Raw genomic sequence first — 22841 nt, forward strand, 5'->3', positions numbered from 1 at the left:
GTTTTAACGGTTTTTCTTGTTTTTCCGTTAAAGTTAACACCGTTTGTTTTAACGGTTTGACATATAAAATGAAGACATAAATATTAAGAGAGATAGCATTCATTGTTATTATATGATTTATTAATCACAATAATAATAATACTTAATAGTTTATATAATAATAAGTAATTAAAGATTAGTTATTATATTTTTCTCATTTTCCTTAACATATACACGTGTATTAGGTGCATAAGACGTAAATCCCTAAATATAATATACATGTATTATACATTTCATTAACTCAGATTATTGAATATTTCAAATTTAAAAATCTCATATAATATATAATACAAGTGTGTTTAATCAAAGTGTTTTTTCTTTTCCCATGATAGTAGAACGTAACTTCCGCTAAGTCATATTCCACACGTAGGCTTGCTATGATGGGTACGTGACAAAGGTCGTGATCCTTGAGCTAATTAAGAAAGAGTAAATTTGGCCAACAACTTCAAAATATATTTTAGAATTTATATATATGCTATATATAGAAAATATTATACCACAAATTTTATAAAAAGATTATGTTTTAACTTTATGTTGTCCCTGATCGACTCAATCAACAGCAAAATAAGAATTTCAATGTTGTCTCTATTGATCGTCTACAAGATGACATAAATTGATGAATAATAATACAAATATCAAACGACACATATTTTGAACTACCGTTTATGTTAGACTTTTATTAAATTTTTCGTATATATTTTTGCTAAAATTATAGATGTTATAAACATGTATTGGATTATATGATATTTTAAACTAATTTTTTTATTTTCTCTAATATGCCTTAAATTATTAAGTGACATCAATAATTTTTATAAAATATATATTATTTTTTACAAATAATCATTTCATAAAATTAGACAAACGTGCTTTGCACGTTGCTCCCACCTAGTATATTAAAAAATATATAAAAAATAAAAATCTAAAATATGCCAGCAGTAAGAAAGAGATAGATCCCTAAACCAAAGTCGTATCGGCTGTTAAGATGGTAAAGAAAGAACCTCTTCTGTTTACGTCAGCCGCAGCCACAGCCGCAGCCCTATGGTTGAAAACCTCTTCTGTTTAATTATGTCGATAAGAAAAGAATAATGTTGGTCCCACCGTTAGGTTCTGGAAGTTATTTATTTATTGATAAAAAAAAAATTTATAATATTATAAATATTTTAAAAAAATTAAATATATATAAACATTTAAAATTAAAATAATGATAATTTTACTACTATTTTATCACTCTTTTACTATTTTTTAAATTTTTAATTTTTTTTTAAATTTTCTTTTACTTAATAATTAAGTAAGTAATTATTACTAAAATTTTATATTTTTAAAATTTTTTCTTAATAATTAAGGATGTTAAAAAAATATTTAAAAGAACATAATAAAAAATAAATATATTATAAATAATAAAATAATAATAAAAAAATGATAAATATATCATTATCCTTAAAATTATACTATCGAGAGCCCAATGAGAGTTTCCAGCTGGAGTAGCAGTGTAGCACCACCCGAAAAGATCAGAAAAAGAAATCAGTTGGGTGCCTCGTTGTCTTCTCAGTTGTGTTCCACGTTTTTAATTTTTTAATTTATTTTTTTAATAATATTATAAATTTTTTTACATAAATTTAAAAAATATAAAACATATATATATAAACATTTAAAATTATACTAGTGAGGACCCAACGAGAGTTTCCAGCGGGAGTAGCACCACCGAAAAGATCAGAAATAGTGATCAGTTGTGTGCCTCGTTCTCTTCTCAATTGGGTTCCACGCGCTGATAATAGCTCAACAATTATATTATTAGAGTATAGAGTTATCATAAAAAAAATTAATTGTTTTTAATATTTCAACAACAAACAATGCGCATAAAAAAAGTGTGCAGCTTTTTAGCACTACTATAAATATTATTTTTCTTATTATTATATCAAAAATTATAATAGGTATATTTTTGCAACACTAAGACCTCATTTAAATGTTAAAATAAGATAAGATAATATGAGAAATATATAAATAATAATAAAATTATTTAAATTAAAATATTTTATAAGATTTTAAAAAATGAGATAAATCAAGATAACTATTTGTTTCAGTATAAATAGTCATTATCTATTTTTTAAGAGAAAAAGTTAAATAAAAACCTTAAAAAGCTAAACTATTATTTTTTTAATATAATTTTTGTTTATGATTTAAAGAGGTTAAACTATTTTTTTATATTTTGTTTAGAAGTTTAGAAAAATTAAAACGATTAGATAATATTTAGATGAAAAAGTTAAAATTTGAAATTAAAAAATGTGTTTAAGTTGTATTTAGATGTTAAGATAAGATTAAAATTAAATGAGGTTTTTTATATCATCTCAACATCTAAACGAGGTTTAAGAGATGAGAGGTTTTTTAAAGAATATATTAATTATAATATTAATGTTATTTTTGGTTTGTGTTGAACTCAAGATTTCAAGTTTCATGTGATTATAAATCTACACATGGATTTTGATGATAACAAATGAATTCAAAGAATAAAGAAGTCTCAAGCTCAAGTTGTCTACACAATGGAGTCAAGCACATCAAGGAAACAAGCATGAGCAAGAAGGGAACAAGTTCACATTAAAATTATAGAGTAATGTTGTAAATCTCTTCAAAATTCGAAATTAGGATTAATGCTCAAAATTAATATTTTATCATAAAGCATTAAAATACATTTTCCACATGTGCATGAATATTTTTGAAAATTAAATTTGAAAATTTTGAAAGATGATTGATTGTCATCTTTTGCATGTGCATGCCTTGATTAAAGGGTTGAACTTTGAAAATATTAAAGATGATTGATTGTCATCTTTCACATGTGCATGTTTTATTTGAATATTTTCAAAAGTGATTGATGCTTTTTTAGACTTATACAAAAAGTAAAAGATTAGGTTTGAATTTTTTGAAAATGAAAGTGTGCTCATTTTGTCATATGCCAAAAGTAAAAGATTAGGTTTGATTTTTTTGAAAAAGTGAATGATGTTGTCTTTGACAATTGAGAAAGAAGAACCTTTTATTTGAATTCTTTGAAAAAGTGAATGATGTTGTCTTTGACAATTGAAAAAGAAGAACCTTTTATTTGAATTTTTTGAAAAAGTGAATGATGTTGTCTTTGACATGTGAATCTTTTTAAATTTGAATATGAAGTCTCATATGCCTATAAATAGATCATTTGAGAGCTTCACATTCACAACACCAAGAGCATACAACATTCATTCAAAGCTTTCATTCTCTCTTCTCTAAACATTGAGCCTTAATCCTTGTTCATTTTGAGAGATATAGCTTGCGCTGTATTGTTTTTATTTCACTCGTTGAGGAGTGTTTTCTGATAACCTACCCACTATCAGCTTTTGTATCAGAAAAAGGGTGTGTATAATCCTTGTGTGTGTAGAAAGTATTCTACACAGGGAATAGTTGAATCACCACGTGTAAGGTGATTGCAAGTGTAGAGGGTGTTCTACACGGATCCTTTGTAGCGGTGTTGTTCAAAGGTGTAATAGGTTTCTATCTCCACCTGAAGGAGGTTGAATAGTGAATTTGGGAATCCTCAAGGGGTAGCTTGAGGCGAGGACGTAGGCAGTGGGGCTGAACCTCGTTAACATACTGAGTTTGCTTCTCTCTTACCCTTACTCCTTATATTTATTGTTATTTCATATTTTGTTTATATTTTATATTATATATTTGATTTATAATTGTTAATTTTTTTAATACAACTCAATTCACCCCCCCTCTTGTGTTAGTCATCTGGGCAACAATTGGTATCAGAGCTAAGAGCTCTATTATAAGATTAACTATCTTTTGAGTTAAGATCTTATGGCTAACATTGCAGCTTCATTTGGTGAAGGTCAATCTAGTAGTCGGCCTCCACTCTTTTGTGGAGATAATTACTCATTCTGGAAAGTTAGAATGAGAATATTTCTTCAAGCTCAAGGTAGAGAAATATGGAAATGTATTGTAAATGGACCTTATATTCCAACAAAAGTGGTTGGTGGAGTAAAGGTCAAAAAGGAAGAAGAAGAGTTTGATCGTGAAGACGATAGACTTTATACTTTAAATTTAACTGCTATGAATTTATTATATAATGCTCTTAATGGAAATGAGTTTAATAGAATAATGAATTGCGTTACGGCAAAGGAAATTTGGGATAACTTGGAAGTAACTTATGAAGGAACTTCGCAAGTCAAGGAATCAAAAATTTATATTCTTACTCATGAATATGAAATGTTTAAGATGAATGATGATGAATCTATTTCTAGTATGCACACTCGTTTTACTAACATCATAAACAGCTTGACAGCTCTTGGCAAAGTTTATTCCAAGGTAGAGATAGTAAGAAAAATTCTCAACTCTTTACCAAAACGTTGGGAATCAAAAGTTACAGCGATTCTTGAAGCTAGAGACCTCAAGAAGCTCGAAGTCAATGAACTCATCGGGTCACTTATCACCCATGAGTACACATTGAAAAGAGGAGAAGAAGAAGGAAAGCCAAAGAAGAGTTTAGCACTTAAAGCTGTTCCTCATGAAAGTGAAAGTGATGAAGATGAGGAAAATGACGATAAAGATGAAGAAGTTGCGATGATAACAAGAAGAATTCAGAGGTTCTTGAAGAAAAATAGAACTCCTCCGAGGAAATCTTTCAAAAAGTTTTCCAAGAAAGATTCAGGTAAAAACGACACTTTAATTTGTTATAAATGCAATAAACCTGGTCATATCAAGCCAGATTGTCCTCTGCTAAAGAAAGATCGAAACAAGGGCAAGAAAGCAATGAAAGCTACATGGGATGATGATTCAAGTAGCTCAGATAGTGAAGCAAGCAATGAAGAATCAGCAAATCTTTGTCTTATGGCTAAAGATGACATTGAGGTAACAAATCTTGATAATATTGAAAATTCTTCATATGAAGAATTGCAAAATGTTTTAGAAGAGATTTATGAGGAATTTGAAAAATTGGGTATCAAGTATACTGCTTTGAAAAAGAAAAATTCTTCTTTAACAAACGAAATTGAAATTTTAAGAAAAGAAAGTATCATTTTGAAAGATGAAAATCTTGAATTGAATAAGAAGAAAACCGATTTAGAAAATATTGTTGAAAACTTTACAAATGGAAAAAGAAATTTTGAAAAACTTCTTGGTAGTCAAAGATGTGTTTTTGACAAGGCAGGTTTGGGATATATGCCAAAACAAAAATACAAACCTTATAAAAATTTCTTTGATAATCATTCTACCTCAAAGACTAATATTCAAAATTCTTTTCATAAAAATAATTTTGTCAAAAAAGGATATTATTATAATCATTCAAGTTTTTCATATATGTCACATGCTATTTGTAATTTTGGTAATAGAAATGGTCATAATTATCATACTTGTCCTATTAGAAGAAATCATACAATGACTATTAGGGCCATATGGGTACCTAAAAATCTTGTTTCTTCTAATACTAATAAATAAAGGACCCAAAGAACTTGGGTACCAAGAAAAATCATTTTAATTGTTTTTATAGGTATGCATGAAGTCATCCACAAGCAAAAATAAATGGTTTTTAGATAGTGGATGTTCAAGACACATGACGGGAGACAAGACTAAGTTCTTTGATCTTAGATCTAAAGAAGAAGGACACGTGACATTTGGAGACAACTCGAAAGGGAAGATCGTGGGAATAGGTAAAATTGGTAATGAATCTTCTCTCATAATTGAAGATGTTCTACTTGTTGAAGGTTTAAAACATAATCTTTTGAGCATAAGTCAATTATGTGATAAAGGATTTACAGTTACTTTTAAAATGGATAAATGCATTATTTTGAATGATCATGATTGTAATATTTGTTTTATTGCTTTTAGAAACAATAATGTTTATACAATTGATTTTGAAGAAATTACCTCACAAGATGCTATTTGCTTGTCAGCTCAAAATGAAACTAGTTGGTTATGGCATAGAAGATTAGGTCATGCCAACATGGAACTTATTTCCAAACTTTCAAAAAATGATCTTGTGAGAGGTTTACCAAAAACATATTTTCTTAAAGACAAAATTTGTGATGCATGTCAATTTGGTAAACAAACAAAAACTTCTTTTAAAACTAAGAAACATATTTCCACTACTAGACCATTGCAACTGATACACATGGATCTTTTTGGACCAAATAGAGTTGCAAGTCTAGGAGGAAAATATTATGCATTTGTTATTGTTGATGATTTCTCTAGATATACTTGGGTCATCTTTCTTGCTCATAAAGATGAAGCACATAATGCCTTTACCAAGTTATGCAAGAGAATTCAAAATGAAAAGGGCTATACTATTTCAAGTATCCGAAGTGATAGGGGAAAAGAATTTGTTAATAAAAATATTGAAACATTTTGTGATGAAAACGGTTTTATTCATAATTTTTCTGCTCCTCGAACTCCTCAACAAAATGGGGTAGTAGAGAGGAAAAATAGATCTCTTCAAGAGATGGCAAGAACAATGCTCAATGAGAACAACTTGCCTAGTTATTTTTGGGCCGAAGCGGTAAGTACTGCATGTTATGTTATAAATAGAGTTATGTTAAGGTCTAAATTAGATAAAACCCCCTATGAGCTTTGGAATGAGAAAAAGCCCAACATTGGTTACTTTCATGTATTTGGATGCAAATGTTTTATTTTGAATGACAGAGATAATTTAGGCAAGTTTGATGCAAAATCTGATGAAGGTATTTTTCTCGGGTATTCTACTAATAGTAAAGCTTATAGAGTATTCAACAAAAAGACTTTAACTGTACAAGAATCTATGCATGTAGTATTTGATGAATCTAATTCTCCACTCTCCAAGAAATCTATTGATGAAGAAATAAAAGGTATAAATAACACAGAAAGTCTCAATCTCAACAAAGAGAAAGCAATAGAGGAAGTTCAACATGGAGCCATCAGGAAAGATCATCAAAATTTAATACAAGATGCAACCAAACAGTGGAAATTTGTGAAAGATCATCCAGTGGAACAAATTTTGGGAGAACCTTCACAAGGTGTAAGTACTCGATCATCTCTTAGAAATATTTGTAATCATACTGATTTTCTATCTCAAATTGAACCCAAAAATATTGATGACGCACTTCTTGATGAATCTTGGATTCTAGCTATGCAAGAAGAGTTGAATCAATTTGAAAGAAATGATGTTTGGACACTTGTTCCTAGACCCAAAAATTATACTATTATTGGAACAAAATGGGTTTTTAGAAACAAGAAAGATGAGTCTGGAGTCATTACTAGAAATAAGGCTCGACTTGTAGCCCAAGGTTTTAATCAAGAAGAAGGAATCGATTATGATGAGACATATGCACCTGTCGCAAGATTAGAAGCTATTCGAATGCTACTTGCATATGCTTGTTATAAAGATTTCAAACTTTTTCAAATGGATGTTAAAAGTGCTTTCTTAAATGGTTTTATAAATGAAGAGGTATATGTTGAGCAACCTCCAGGTTTTGAAAATCATATTTCCCCAAATCATGTTTTCAAACTCACAAAAGCACTATATGGACTTAAACAAGCTCCTAGAGCTTGGTACGAGAGACTCAGTGGTTTCTTGATTGAAAAAGGTTTTTCAAGAGGAAAAATCGACACAACTCTTTTCATTAAATATGAAAATGATGATATTCTTTTGATTCAGATTTATGTTGATGATATAATATTCGGTGCTACTAATGAAAATATGTGTCAAGTTTTTGCTAAGACTATGCAGGAAGAATTTGAGATGAGCATGATGGGTGAACTTACATTCTTTCTCGGATTGCAAATTAAGCAAGCAAAAAGTGGGACATTCATCAATCAATCAAAATATATTAAGGAATTACTGAAGAAGTTTGGGATGGAAAATGCTAAGGAAATTGGAACACCAATGAGCCCATCAACTAAACTTGATAAAGATGAATCCGGTAAGCCAGTTGACTCGAAGATATATCGAGGTATGATTGGTAGCTTATTATATTTAACAGCCAGTAGACCAGCTATTATGTTTAGTGTGTGCTTATGTGCACGTTTTCAATCATCTCCAAAAGAATCACATTTAATTGCAGTTAAGCGCATTCTTAGATATCTTAGTGGTACAATTAACCTAGGGTTATGGTACCCTAAGCACACATCTTTCGATTTAATCAGCTACACAGATGCAGATTATGCTGGCTGTAAAATAGATCGAAAAAGCACTAGTGGAGCATGCCATTTCTTAGGTCATGCATTAGTTTCCTGGTTTAGTAAAAAACAAAATTCTGTTGCACTATCTACTGCTGAGGCAGAATATGTTGCTGCGGGTAGTTGTTGTGCTCAAGTTCTCTACATGAAGCAACAACTTGAAGATTTTAAACTCATGTATAATCACATTCCAATCAAATGTGATAATACAAGTGCTATAAATCTTTCAAAGAACCCAATACAACATTCTAGAACTAAGCATATTGAAATAAGGTATCATTTTCTTCGAGATCATGTGCAAAAAGGTGATATAATGTTAGAGTTCACAAACACACACGATCAGTTAGCAGATATTTTCACAAAACCTTTACCAGAAGATAGATTATGTATGATCAGAAGAGAAATAGGTATGATGCATGCTATGAATATCTCTTAAAAGATAGACCAGAGTCAATAAAAATAGAGATAGATTTTTTTTAATACTTTTACATAAATTTGAGATTCTTAGCCTCATGTTTGAGACGCTCATTCTCTTCATACAATATCATGTCATTCTTATTCATGGGAACCGGCAAACGGAATGAAGAATCTAATAAAGATTTCAACTGTTTATTCTTCTGCCGAATGATTCCTTCCCTTGTGTGAGACTCTTGAACAATTTGTTGAAGTACAACAATTTGTTCTTTGAGCTTTTCAACTTCGTGATTTTTGGCTTGTAGCCGCTGAGAAAAAGCCACAATAGAGGAAGAGTAGCGAGTCCCAAGACTCACCAAGTCATAAATAGCATCAGAATCTGACTTATTAGTCAGATTATTATTTTCTTGCTGCAACATGGCACCAATGGTAGCTGCAGAAAGAACAGGAGGTTGAGATGCAGAATGCCTCATGGATGGATCTAGAGAAATGTTAGAAGAATGAGCCATTGAGAAAAGAATAGAAGGCTTAAAACGAGAATGCTGAAGGAATGCAGATGAGTTATAGAGATGAGATGAAAACTTGATGCGGATTAGATGAACTTCAGGACTGATTTTATAGAGATAGCATAAAGAATAAGACAAACTATTTTCTCTTCAAATCTTATTTAGTCAAAAGAAATACAAGATATGCTGGACACACATTGTCAAAAGTTTTCTTACTAAGCCAGCGAGATTAACAGTAGATTGTCCCTATTTTTCTAGTAAACGATGAACCTCTGCTGTTATCTGCCAATGTTGACCTTGTATCTGAACCCTTTCTCGTTCCAGCTCTTCTATTCGTGGTTGCAGATCATGAGCATACCAATCTGTAAATTTTTTCAACTCTTGGTTTTCTTGCTTTAGCCTTTTATTCTCACTATCCTTATTAGCAAGCTTCTGTCGTAACTCAGATATTTGCATGTTAAGATGATCAATCTCACTCACCCTCGCCATTAACCTTCGAGACATGATCGTAACAGATGCAGCATATTGATTACTGAGCATTCTTGATTCTGCAATAATCTCAGAATCAGCCTTACTAGAAAAACGGTTCACTGCTCCTATCATGGTATTGACGGCCTCAAGAGAGAAGATTGATGATTGATGCGTCAAGGGTTCCTGATTCAAGTCTGGAACATTAGTGGAAGAGAATTGCTCAGCCATTCTATCGTTGTGGAAAAACAGAACTCAGGTCAAGAAGTGATTATTTTTTTGGCATCCGATAGATGAAAATGATCATTTTTTTATAGAAACTCGGAGCCTTCAATCCCGTTTGTCAACAACATCAGACGATTGTTTAAATCTTCAGCCGTATTAAATTCATAGAGTTAGGCCTCGAGGCTTTGCAGCACTTGTCGGGTCACGGACGGCTCCATTTTTCAACTATCTACAGTGACTATTAAACGCATCGTTTTCTTCAGTCCATTTTCTTGTTGCGGATCCTTTTTAATGATGCCAAAAGGGGGAGAAGTGTTAGACTAGAACATTAACATTGTTTAAATTGCTAAACTTGTTATATATGCTTGGAATTATATTTATACTTTTGCTTGAAAAACTAACGCATATTTTCAGGGGGAGCTTAAGTATTAATATAGGTTTCAAGTTCTATCAAATATTTGTCATCATCAAAAAGGGGGAGATTGTTGAACTCAAGATTTCAAGTTTCATGTGATTATAAATCTACACATGGATTTTGATGATAACAAATGAATTCAAAGAATAAAGAAGTCTCAAGCTCAAGTTGTCTACACAATGGAGTCAAGCACATCAAGGAAACAAGCATGAGCAAGAAGGGAACAAGTTCACATTAAAATTATAGAGTAATGTTGTAAATCTCTTCAAAATTCGAAATTAGGATTAATGCTCAAAATTAATATTTTATCATAAAGCATTAAAATACATTTTCCACATGTGCATGAATATTTTTGAAAATTAAATTTGAAAATTTTGAAAGATGATTGATTGTCATCTTTTGCATGTGCATGCCTTGATTAAAGGGTTGAACTTTGAAAATATTAAAGATGATTGATTGTCATCTTTCACATGTGCATGTTTTATTTGAATATTTTCAAAAGTGATTGATGCTTTTTTAGACTTATACAAAAAGTAAAAGATTAGGTTTGAATTTTTTGAAAATGAAAGTGTGCTCATTTTGTCATATGCCAAAAGTAAAAGATTAGGTTTGATTTTTTTGAAAAAGTGAATGATGTTGTCTTTGACAATTGAGAAAGAAGAACCTTTTATTTGAATTCTTTGAAAAAGTGAATGATGTTGTCTTTGACAATTGAAAAAGAAGAACCTTTTATTTGAATTTTTTGAAAAAGTGAATGATGTTGTCTTTGACATGTGAATCTTTTTAAATTTGAATATGAAGTCTCATATGCCTATAAATAGATCATTTGAGAGCTTCACATTCACAACACCAAGAGCATACAACATTCATTCAAAGCTTTCATTCTCTCTTCTCTAAACATTGAGCCTTAATCCTTGTTCATTTTGAGAGATATAGCTTGCGCTGTATTGTTTTTATTTCACTCGTTGAGGAGTGTTTTCTGATAACCTACCCACTATCAGCTTTTGTATCAGAAAAAGGGTGTGTATAATCCTTGTGTGTGTAGAAAGTATTCTACACAGGGAATAGTTGAATCACCACGTGTAAGGTGATTGCAAGTGTAGAGGGTGTTCTACACGGATCCTTTGTAGCGGTGTTGTTCAAAGGTGTAATAGGTTTCTATCTCCACCTGAAGGAGGTTGAATAGTGAATTTGGGAATCCTCAAGGGGTAGCTTGAGGCGAGGACGTAGGCAGTGGGGCTGAACCTCGTTAACATACTGAGTTTGCTTCTCTCTTACCCTTACTCCTTATATTTATTGTTATTTCATATTTTGTTTATATTTTATATTATATATTTGATTTATAATTGTTAATTTTTTTAATACAACTCAATTCACCCCCCCTCTTGTGTTAGTCATCTGGGCAACAGTTTGTGATGTGATAAGAACGGTGGAGATAACATTTGTAAAATGAATTTTTTGCACCACCTTGATTTTATAAGTTATGCTCAAGAGGGTAAAGTTCCGTTTAGATATTAAGAATATCTATAAATAATTTATAAATAATAATAAATTATTTATAAATAATAATGAAGTAATTTGAAAAGTCTAAAACTAGTTATGTTTCCAATCACACCTAAATTCTCCATCTTATGAATATGAAATTATGTTAAAACTTTGTCTGGATCGCTCTTAGATTAATTATTTTATACAGTTTTTTTTTTTTTTGTTATCTCTGGTTCTAAACGTGTACATGCATCGCTGGCGTGCACCGTCGAGAGTAAATATAAAAATGAAAGCTGAAATCGGAAATGTTTTCAATTGATGGTTTAGTTAGATTTCGGAAGGAAACTGGAGGAGTCGTCTTATGCCGAAAGTCGATACAAACCAGTCATCACAAAATGGTGCTTACAAGAGAACGATTTGATTCAGCCGAGCATGCGAGTCGAGGTCAAACATCAAATGGGCAAAAGAAGAAGAAGAAAGGAGGATGGGGAAAAAGAGAGTACGTTGTGGCGGTGGTTAGCCAAAACTGGCTAGAAGCTAAAACAGATCGTGGTTGTCCAACAGCCTATTATGTGATCATGGACCCTTGATCTAATAATTCAGCTGCATCCTCCATTTTCGGTTCACATTCCTTTCCAACACTTGTGTTAACATAAAAACCAGCAATAGAGAAACTAGGCATGCTCGAATTACAAACTCGGGACACAAACTTAAGCATAACCAATCGGATTAAAAGTACATTGTAAAGTAAGAGTAACCAGACACGATCACATAATACAATGAAATCATCATTAACAAAAGCAAAACACCAACCAATGGATATAAAATCTCAGGTAAGATCGTCTTCCTCCAGTTCTTTCGCCTTCAGCTTTTCCTTCACCCTCAATAGAAGGGTTGTCTTCCAGGAATCCTACATAGCAGTTTATGCACAATTCTTTAATGGGAAAAAAGGAGGAAAAGAATTGATAAACGAATTAGAAAACCAGAGAGGCAAAATGAGGTCGAAGAGGTGATGTAAATATTGGTCAAGCTAATCCCTTCTAATACATTACGTTCAACAGTTCGTTTTTTTATTTTGGAGAAGCCAAAAGTAAAGGATATAATAATTCGAACTCGAGGTGTGTTTTATCCATTCCACTCCCTTGGGATACCTTACAACAAAAATTCTATCCTGTTTTTAAATGTTATTCCAGATCAACTCTGAACAAATCAATTGAAAACTTTCAGAACCCAACAAGCATTCAAACTTTTAAAACGTTTCAGATATAATCATAGTTTTAATGCTGGAGAGAGTTGTACCAGCGGAGTCATGCTATCGAATTCTTTGACAACATCAGTAAACTTCACAACATCTTCCTCGTCAATTGCAGCAGCAATATCCTAGCACAAAGACACGAACTCCATCAAGATTCTATTATCTCAAGAAAAATAAAGATGTCATTGAAATTTCAAAAATTGTTCAGTCAACCCAAAACAAAAGCTCCTGAAGAATATAATACAAAGCTATTAGAAAACTACATTTTACCGTCATGATATCACTCCTTTTGCTATATGACCACCAAACGATGAAAATTATTATATACCTCCCTAACCATAATTTCTTTTGCAGTTTGTCCACTTTTAAAATTCAACTGTCACAATCGTGTCAAAGCATATACGTCATTCATTTTAACAGTCAGATCTTAATAAGGGTAAACTGTAACTAATGCTTTATAAGGTTCAAATGACAGCTTTGGTAGTTTCGTCATCGTATAGCTAAAGGAGTGGTAGTTTGACGGGTAAGGTATGATTTTCCCATTGCAATATAAATTATAGAGTTTGTAACACACCGCTAAGAATCTATATTCACGTGTTCCAGAAAAAGTTGGATCCAGTTCCTGCAAAAAGAGAAGGTGGCATTAGCTGACCCAATAAGTATAATGTTGAGATGCTGAACCAAGGAAAAATTCAGACCTGATATCGCTCTAATGCATTGGTAATGGCTACAACATCGCCTTTGCAGAGTTGGCAAATGCCCGCATTAAGAAGATGCCCTTTAACTCCATACTTAAGCAAATTGTTATTGAGTGACTGTCGTGCTATCTCCTCATAAATCACGATTGACTTCTGGTATCTGGAGACATACTACAACCAGATTATTTAAATCTCCATAAATGATAATACCCTTTCTATAATAAGCAAAAGGATTACAGAATGGAAATTCCGGCTTTCATGGTTCATGGTCACTTAGCATTTTCCTACTACAGTTTTTTTTTTTTGGTGCTACACCATTACAAGAAAATTAAAAAAACAATTTATAAGTAGCAAAATTTAAAAAAAAAAAATACAAAGGTGGTAGCAGCAATAGTGATAAAACCATGATCGCCAATATTGAATTGACATCTAACAGATCTCGAGTTAAGTTACCCTAGCACAAAAAGAAGCATAAAATACAGTAAAATTTCCTGGAATTAAATGATATGTATCCCATAAATCTCATATGCCTGTCCTAATACTCTAAAATAAGATCAGAATTCTAGTGCATTGGGCTGTGAAAAGTCTCAGGATCATGTCGAGATAACCCATCTGTTACTGTTCTTTTTTTGACACCAAAAACTTGCTGAAACAAAATTATATGCACACAATCACGCAGGATGAGATATATATAAAGCATGCAAGAACACCCCCCTGGAAAAGCATATTACAATAACCAGATGCATATGCTGTCACCAGAGTAAATATTCTGAAGAGAGTTAGGCTTACTGTTCTAGTTGAGCAGCAAATTGTGCTACTTTCTGCTTGCACTGATTGGCAGAAGTTGTAACTTCTTCATTTTGGAAGAGGTCAGCTGACTTCTCAAAGTAAACAATAGACTGCTCAATGTTCTGTTCAGACTCATATAATTCAGCAATTTCCTGTGCAGAGAAAAGATAGTCCAAACTCAAAAAATGTCTTTCATCTTTATTATGACAGAATCACCAAGAACAATTTAGAATCATTTTCTCGATTTGCAGAAGGCTTGAGATTATATAAACAGGTGATAGATGTTAAAAGGGAACTGCATAGCAATACAACCCAAAATAGGAGATTTCAAACTAGCATACTACGTAGGAAAACAGATTTACCTTTAAGTATCTCGCAGCCATGCTGAGCCTTCCAATTTCACAAAACAGATTTACTGCCTGCTCTAAGCAAGATATGGCCTCTGCATAAAGAAAAGAATTTTAGCTACGATTATGTTTTACCCCACTCAATTAAAAGAGAAATAAATTAGTGTCAACCCAAACAAGGCCCGTGCACAGTAGAAAGGCAATAATGTGTGGTAAACACGCGGTGGGGAAATGGCTCCAGTTTCTTAGGATGTTTTATAAACAAATACTTAAAATTCGAAGCAACTATATAAAAAATGCATACGGATTCATTCACTATAACATTGACCCTCGACTGAAGGGTGTGTTACTAAAGGAATGGAATATGACCATGTCAGGGAATTCAAGTTAAATAAGAGTGGACACCAAGCAAAGGAGGGCTAGATGTATTCATGGCGACATGTTTATAGGTGACATGTATGTAAGCCAGCACCATACATACCATTTACAGATGTCTTCTTATAGCAATGAGCAGAATCAACATAAGCTTGGGCAGCTTCATGTTTACTTTCCAACTACAAATACAAGAGCACGGAAAAAGCTTGTCGCATATCAACTAAAGATAAAAATAAACTGCTGGATCCGAAAAATACAAACCAACTACCTTCAAATGACAAGTTGCCAACTTTACATATGTTGATCCAGCCTTATCCCCTGACAAAACCAAATTCATAGAGATAATCAACTCCTGATATGGGATGCAATGATGACAAAATAAAGTATAGAGAACAAGTTCATTCTTCAATTCCCATGACCTCAACATATCCATATCAATCTTAGATCCTTCTCAACGACACAGTAAAGCAAACATCTTTTTGGTCACTGATATCATCTGCGGAAGGTCACAAGTATAACGCTGAAAAATAGCATTTCTCATATGAAAAATGATTTAAGAACCATTTCTGGGATTAAACCCACATGATGTTTCATTTTTTTTTTTTTTTTTTTTTTTTGTGAGTACACCCACATGCATTAATAATTTTTATTTGCTCCAAGTTCGTCGGATATTCATAAAACTAGGCAAATGTAATTTTCTTTTATTACATTTGCTAAATTCTTCACAAAAAATTCCATTTCGTAAACTCAAATCCGTCATATTTTACATCTAACACCCAATTCATGCAACAGTCATATCATTTGAAAGTCATACCGATCCATCCTAATCCAACCATCAAGAATCCGCAATTCTAAATCAAAATCCAAGTTTCCCACCAAATACTCACAAAACCAAACACACATCATATCAAACTTAACACCCCGTCATTTCCAATCAGAGAAAACAATAAACCACCTGCTATTTTAAAAGGGAAAAGGAAATTCTATAGGATATTCAAAGTTGCTTTTATTTCAGTCGCCACTTTAAATTTAAGGGGTTAACGGAGAATAGAATGTTAACTTGAGATACGACCAATTTGTCACAAAGATCAAAACTTCCCATTATGCCTTTTCTTCCCCGATTATCTCTGGGAAAACAAGCACAAAATTAGAAACAACAATTTAAGAGATTTAGAAGTAAAACAATACAGGATTTGGCGAGCTTGAAGGAATTGGCAGCTTTATCGAAGAGATCGGCTGCGTCTTCATATTTGGAGCCGAACAATCCCCAGCCGTTGAGCTTCTTCTCTGCTTTCTTCTCGAACTCCTCTGCTCTCGCTATCTGATCCCCCATTTAGAATTGATTGATTATTCTGAGATTTTTCTTCTGAGTTGCAGAGAAAAGGTCATAAGGGTAGAATATTTAGCAATGGTAAAAATGTTTGTTGTCAAAGGTCAGGTCTGATTACTCCAAGAACTGCTGCTGTCGTTAAATAGGGGGGAAAAAAGAAGAAAGAAAATCAAACTGGGCCGGGCTCTGTATACTGAAAACCTGAGTCCGCTTTCATAGCTCAATAGGCCAACAGAAATAAATGACTGACGGGCATACCTCAACCTAGCAAACGTGAAAGGAAAATACTACTCTTACCACTACTTTCCACCGCTAGATTCTACTGTTGTGATGTTTTTATTTTTTTTTTATTATTTTTTTACTTAATGATTAAGTAAATATTTTTTAATAATATTATAAATTTTTTTATTTTTTTAAAAAATATTTAAATATATTAAAAAAATACATGTAAAAAATACAAAAAAGAAAAATTTCCAAACCATTAGCGGGAGTTCCAACGGGAGCTCCCAGCGGTGTGTGTAGCACCGCCTAATGTGAAAAGGAGAGGAAGAAAAGTAGAGGGAAAGGCCACAAGTCCAGCTAACGCTCGCCAGGAGCTCGTCAATACTCGACGTACACACTTTAGAAAATAATCCTATTCTTGATTTGATCGATTATGTATTTTATTTTAATTTTTATTATTTATTTAATTAATTAAAAAAGTAATTATTAGTTCATTGATATATATTTTTTAAATATTTAAAAAATGTTTGGAAAAAAAAAAAAAGTAAAATACAATTTGCACTAAAGACGCACCAAATAGACAAATTTGGGTGGCATAGTTTGACCCGCACACACTAGATTTTTACTTTTGTATTGTGCTACATAATTCGGAACAACTATTGGACAGATTAGTTTTCTATGAGAGGTCCTTTCGCTCTGAGCTCTCTCCTCTACGTAATGTCCATCGGTGATACGTACACGGCGTACGCACCTAATTCTTACATGTTATAATATACTTACAAGTCAGCTTCCATGCTCCAACTCCAGATTCCGGAGCTGTCATTGCAAGACGGTTACTACTCATTGCTGGTTTCTCCAAAAGTGTTTCCTTCAGGAGTATTTGCATATTTTAAAGTAAAATTAATAGTACAAATTGGTTTCTCTCTCTTAAACTATCAGCCTATAGAAGGAATGAATATTCCAGAGATAAAAACCATTCTTCCCATCTCTACCAAAAGAAAAAAGAAAAAGAGTGATCCCTGAACATGTAAGCATTGTTTTTTTTTTTTAGGCAAAGGCTGGTATTCTAACTACATCTTAAGATGAAACATCATATCTCAGATCTCGGAATCTCTTTAGCATGCTCGACTTGTGTTTCTCAACTTCTGCATCCTCCAAGGAATCGGGGGTACACCTAATAATCGAGACTGCTCCAGCACGGTGCAAAGCTTTAACAGCTTCATCTGAAAAATTAAAAAGTAAATTGAGAAACCTTGAGAGAAAATAATAGTTTTTCTAGGTTAAAAGAGATAAAGAGAATAAGAGATAAAGATATGAATTTTAGTATATCCTACACAAAATACACACACAAAAAAAAAAAAAAGGAATATATCAGTAAGGGGAATCCCAAAGGCAATCTTGATAACAAATACTCCAAATTGTCGTAGACCACAGTTTACCCTTACAGAAAGCACCACCCGTTTGAACCTTCTATATTTAAAGCATCTCACCCTTACTTGATATTTGCATTACACATCGGATTTTCCCAAAATTCAACTTCTTTCCTATACACTGTTACCAATATTAGTGAATATTACACACTCGTTTCAGGGGGATCCTCCCCCCAAACCCCCTTCAAACTGATGACTGACTTGACTGCATGCGAATCAGCAAGTCGGCATTCAAGTGCTAACTCTTGTATCGTTCTTGCCTGCAGATTGTGGTTCCATACGCGGATTTAGATGCATCCCATACACTACCTCGATCAGAATCAATTCCAACAAAGCTATAGCCCGTTGTAAGGTTCGTAGCCTTTCTAATGAGCACCTGTTTCTCATAAGCATAATGATTTCGAAACAAAATGTGAATGCACGGGTATTTTGCTCGTGCATCTAGTGATTTTAAAGCTCGGCATGTTTGTTAGTATGGATGGAAGGAAATGAGAATAAAAAACAGACTTGAAATTGGAGGTTAAGGAACAGGAAATTTAATTCCATTCACCCTTTTAAAGCTGACTCCAAGGAATTTTGTTCCTCCAATGTCAGAGGCAAAGCAGTGGTACTAAGGATTTTTCTTCCAACGGAGGATTGGCATTCCACACTGGGGGCATAAACATCTATTTCCTAATTCAAATGGTCACTCCCATTCCACATTGGAAAGAAAAGCCTGAATTTCAGTAAGCCAAATGTTGTAAGCCCCTTATGGCCTTACAACAACTTGGAAATGTTCTTATAGATTCCAGTTTCAAGTGTACACGCACACGCACACACACAATTTATCACCATGAGCAACATCTCCCCTGTATGACAATACAAACATTAGGAAACAAAGTTTCACATGGTAAGGAAGTACAAATATACCCATAGGTGTTTTTTGTACCAATAGGTACATAAAGCATTCATTGCTAGCATAAAGCATGACCTGAGTGTGAGAGTGCAGCAAGGGCCTTCAAAGCTTCCTTCCGTGTGCGGTCATCTTTAGCGGCGCCCAACATATTTAAGAGCTCTTGAGCCCCACCCAGCTCTACTATTTTCATTCTCCTTTCATCTAGAATTTGAAAGAAAAACATGGTTATATATGAGACAAAAGGCAGTAAAAATTTATCAGATTTCACCCTCTAGCCATAAGTTTTATGTGCCGCTGTCATAGGATAAGATTGAAATCCTAGATGAAATCATTAAACAAAGTATATGAAAACCAGAGTTTGGGACTGTTGTGAAGAAAATAAATAATTGATTAAAACACCTTGCGGCTCGACCACGAGGCAGTTTTGTTGAACAGAATGATGGAATTCACCAGTAACCACTGTAAATAGTGGTTAATAGTGAATAAAAAACATCATTGTAATTTTGATGCCCAGAAGACAGTTATAATTTACCGATCATTTCAAATAATTGTAGCTCAACTAATACAAGAGCATTGGTTGTTTTACTTTTTAAGTTCAGGGTACGAAAAAATGGGCAAACTGGACAATTACATCCTGGAACCAACAAATCTAAGTTTCTAGTCTCTGGATCAAGACAAGACTGCACTTTTATCATCATCATGCTCTTCTTTTGAAAACTCGATCACAAACCTTCTCTAACAAAAGAACCAAAAAAAAAAAAAGATTCATGAGAAATAAGAGCATAACTTATGAGATGTAGCAGTAACACCAACACATTACTGCTTAAAAGAAGTCAAGAACTTTGGAAATAGCTGAATGACGGGTAAAGTTTCCTAAGAATCCTTTAAATAATGTTAATATCAAAGTTACCATCTATTGCAAACCGAGCTAATCTAGATGCTCCCATTCTCTTAAACAGTGGATCCTTGACATGCAAAAGTGACACAGACTGTTGCATCAAATTATCTCCTGAAATGTGAATTAACATAATCTCGTCAGGCAAGAACTGCAAAACGGCAGTAATTTTTTCAATATAAGCTTTTTCAATATCTTTTAGCAAACTCATTCACAGACCCAGGTAGGGAAAGAACTGGTAAGCAACAGCGGATGCAGTCCCGGCAAAGATTAGCTTCAATAACCACCCTATCTTTCTTTCAGCATCCTGCTCAATGAAGAGCTCATCTGCAACTAGAAGATCCCAATGACCAGATGAGCTCTTTTTTTTTGCTTTAACAGTAATGAACAGAGTGCAGTTGACGAGTAAATAAGTACTATTGGGCAATCCAAAAATTAGTATCTCTTTCTGCACTATCTAATGTCAAAATACTTTTTTTATAAGTTTTTTTTTTTTTAATCAAATTACTTTCTAAAAGGTGGCTTCAAGAATTTGTCAAAAAAATTGTCTGGGTCTCAAGTACCAAGTAGTAGGCTTCTTTATTAAACTTATCTATAAGAATTCCAATCTATCGAGAATCCTCAGAATGAACAATTATGAGTATTACCATAATCAGAGAAATGGTCGATTGGACAAAGAGAAGGAAGCGACCTTTTCCATTGAATGACGAGAAATTGCGAGATTGCACATTCCATCCAGGTTTAGTTTTACATAAATACTGTGCAAAAATCCACACATGCAATATAAGCATGTAAGCATAAGGAATTCGATAAATCCAAGCTAGCTAAACGAACTGAAAAGAAAAAAAGGAAAATCCAATAGGAATGAATTCTAAATGTATATTAGAAATGTAAATGCATAAAGAGACTTTAAAAAGGCAGAGTAGAAAGAGGATGAAGACGGAAAAGAGGCAGTTTACAGAAGTGAGCTGAGCTGCGAAAGTGCGCATGATGCGAAGTGAGATCTTCTCCCAAAAGATCAGCTTTTCCAATTTCCGGTCGTGGAGTAGCGTTTGGTCTTTCGTGAATCGAAACAGCAGGAGCGGCAGGTCATCAAGCAGCAACCTAAGCAGATGGCGATGAGGCTTGGAAAAATGGGCTTTTTGGGCTTTTCCTTTAGCGACTGGAATATGGGCTTGGAACAATGGGCTTTGTGAGCTTCTCCTTACATTTTGCGACAGTGGGCAGATCTACAGCTTGCCGTTTATTTTTCTTTTCTAGGATTTGTTCGAGTGACAGTTTCATATTGGCTGAAACGACAGGTCATGTTTTGTGATTTTCAGTCCGTATTTGAGACGGAAAAATCTAGTTGTAAGTATAATTATATATTAATATATATATTAATTTAATATGATTGATTAAAAAGTAAATTTTATTGAAAATAATGTTAATTTAAATTTTAAATATAAAAGAATCAATATTAATATGCAGATTAGTATATAATTCTACTTGTAAATAACAAAACTCATTTGAGAAATCTTAAAAAAGAGAAATGGGTCGTGCAACAAAAGATTGCTCTTGCTCGACGGACCATATACACGTGGACGATGCCTCTCTGTCGAAACAAGCAAGTAATTTCGGTTTATAATATAATTTGTAGGTAAATGGTTCTTATTATTTTACGTAAAAGATAGTACAAACGTTACATATCTCTTGTTCGGTTAAGATCCTATCCATGTCATGTTATGGCTTTTTGAGAAAGAAAAAATTACTTATTGTTTGAATTTTATCTTATTATTTTCATTTTTTATTGACAGTGAATGTTCAAGAATAGTGTCTCACAATTATGGGAATACACGTGTCTCGATTTCCTACAAGAACTTTAGCAATAGATTGTTTAGGATGAAAATTAAACGACAATATCATATAAAAACTGAAACCCACATTAATATAGAAGTAATAAAATAGCTAGAATTGAAATGTACAAGAGTTACATATGTCAAGTACTCTATTTTTATAAGAGCACTGCTATGGACAATAGGGATCCAGGATCCCACACACAGACTCGATTTTTTTTCTTTTCAGAAACTTAGCAGGGCTATACTGTCATTCCCCTTTCTCTCCTTCATTTCCCATCTCATTCAAAAACTTAGCAGAGTTGCACTACTCTCTGTCTCTCTCACATGGCTTTCCATATGAAAACCGCTTTTGAGTTTGTTTGAAACCTCCAATACAAACCTCCATTCGAAACCAGCATAGGAAAGTAAAGAATAGAAACAAAATCTTAATCCCATTTGTTTTCATTGTTTGTTTTTTGGTTTAGGAATTGCCCAATGGATGTGGTTTTTGACTCTAGGTCAGGATCTTTGGTATTGTGGTTCATTTCACTTTTGCTACTTGGTGGAATAGTCAAATTGGAGTCGACCCAGGACAGGCAAGCCCTCCTTGCTTTCATCAACCAAAACAACAAAGACTCAATGCTCGAACGGCCTCGCTGATGAGATCCCTCCAATTTCTCCAATCTCACGCTCCTCTGCAACCTTTACCTCCAAAACAACAAGCTATCCAGCGAGTTTCCACTCAGCTTGACTCACTTAACTTAATTTACTTGCCTCGATCTCTTGTCACGAGTCCAATCTCATTCTCAATTAACAACCTTACCTACCTAAGTGTTATTCTCTTACCAAATAATGGATTCTTGGGTACATTACCGAGGATCGGGGCTGGTTTGGAGAACTGCTACGACGGAGAACCACTATCGAGGAGGGCTGAGAGAGAGAGAGAGAGAGAGAGAGAGAGAGAGAGAGAGAGAGAGAGTTCCGTCATCGATGACAGCTATTGGCGACAAGTTGTTGGCAACAGGACTGCTGTTCGTGCGAGTTTAAGAAGAGAGAGAGAGCAG

The 22841-nt window shown here is 33.3% G+C and overlaps 2 protein-coding genes across 5 annotated transcripts; both read right to left on the bottom strand.

The window, feature by feature from the left end:
• Positions 1-12413: 12413 nt before the first annotated feature.
• Positions 12414-16664, bottom strand: LOC122301548 (alpha-soluble NSF attachment protein 2). The gene is made up of 9 exons (XM_043112946.1): positions 16377-16664; positions 15457-15506; positions 15295-15367; positions 14829-14908; positions 14467-14618; positions 13678-13837; positions 13554-13601; positions 13024-13104; positions 12414-12634 (listed from the first exon to the last, which is right to left on the bottom strand). The coding sequence occupies exons 1-9, from the start codon at positions 16519-16521 to the stop codon at positions 12554-12556; spliced, it is 870 nt and encodes a 289-aa protein (XP_042968880.1). The 5' UTR covers positions 16522-16664; the 3' UTR covers positions 12414-12553.
• Positions 16665-17590: 926 nt separating this feature from the next.
• On the bottom strand, positions 17591-21081 carry LOC122301549. Of its 4 annotated transcripts, none has more exons than XM_043112948.1 (6): positions 20920-21081; positions 20652-20718; positions 20180-20293; positions 19976-20074; positions 19141-19266; positions 17591-17963 (listed from the first exon to the last, which is right to left on the bottom strand). In XM_043112948.1, the coding sequence occupies exons 1-6, from the start codon at positions 20947-20949 to the stop codon at positions 17818-17820; spliced, it is 582 nt and encodes a 193-aa protein (XP_042968882.1). In that variant the 5' UTR covers positions 20950-21081; the 3' UTR covers positions 17591-17817. The 4 variants fall into 4 exon arrangements, with proteins under 4 accessions (XP_042968882.1, XP_042968881.1, XP_042968883.1 ...); XM_043112947.1 differs by having other exon boundaries at positions 20180-20338; XM_043112949.1 differs by having other exon boundaries at positions 20180-20287; positions 20920-21080.
• Between the last annotated feature and the right edge of the window lie 1760 nt (positions 21082-22841).

Source organism: Carya illinoinensis, chromosome 2, assembly GCF_018687715.1.
Source record: "Carya illinoinensis cultivar Pawnee chromosome 2, C.illinoinensisPawnee_v1, whole genome shotgun sequence".
Lineage (NCBI taxonomy): Eukaryota > Viridiplantae > Streptophyta > Magnoliopsida > Fagales > Juglandaceae > Carya > Carya illinoinensis.

What these genes read in the sequence shown, in the direction of transcription:
- LOC122301548 (XM_043112946.1), bottom strand. Translation starts at nt 16,521, where the DNA reads ATGGGGGATCAGATAGCGAGAGCAGAGGAGTTCGAGAAGAAAGCAGAG. An exon ending in ATGCATTAGAGCGATATCAG is followed by an intron (nt 13,602 to 13,677) that starts GTCTGAATTTTT and finishes CTCTTTTTGCAG; the next exon opens with GAACTGGATCCAACTTTTTC. An exon ending in TCGATAGCATGACTCCGCTG is followed by an intron (nt 12,635 to 13,023) that starts GTACAACTCTCT and finishes ACTGCTATGTAG; the next exon opens with GATTCCTGGAAGACAACCCT.
- LOC122301549 (XM_043112947.1), bottom strand. Translation starts at nt 20,949, where the DNA reads ATGCGCACTTTCGCAGCTCAGCTCACTTCT. An exon ending in TCGCAGCTCAGCTCACTTCT is followed by an intron (nt 20,719 to 20,919) that starts GTAAACTGCCTC and finishes ATTTTTGCACAG; the next exon opens with TATTTATGTAAAACTAAACC. An exon ending in CCAGTTCTTTCCCTACCTGG is followed by an intron (nt 20,075 to 20,179) that starts GTCTGTGAATGA and finishes TTCACATTTCAG; the next exon opens with GAGATAATTTGATGCAACAG.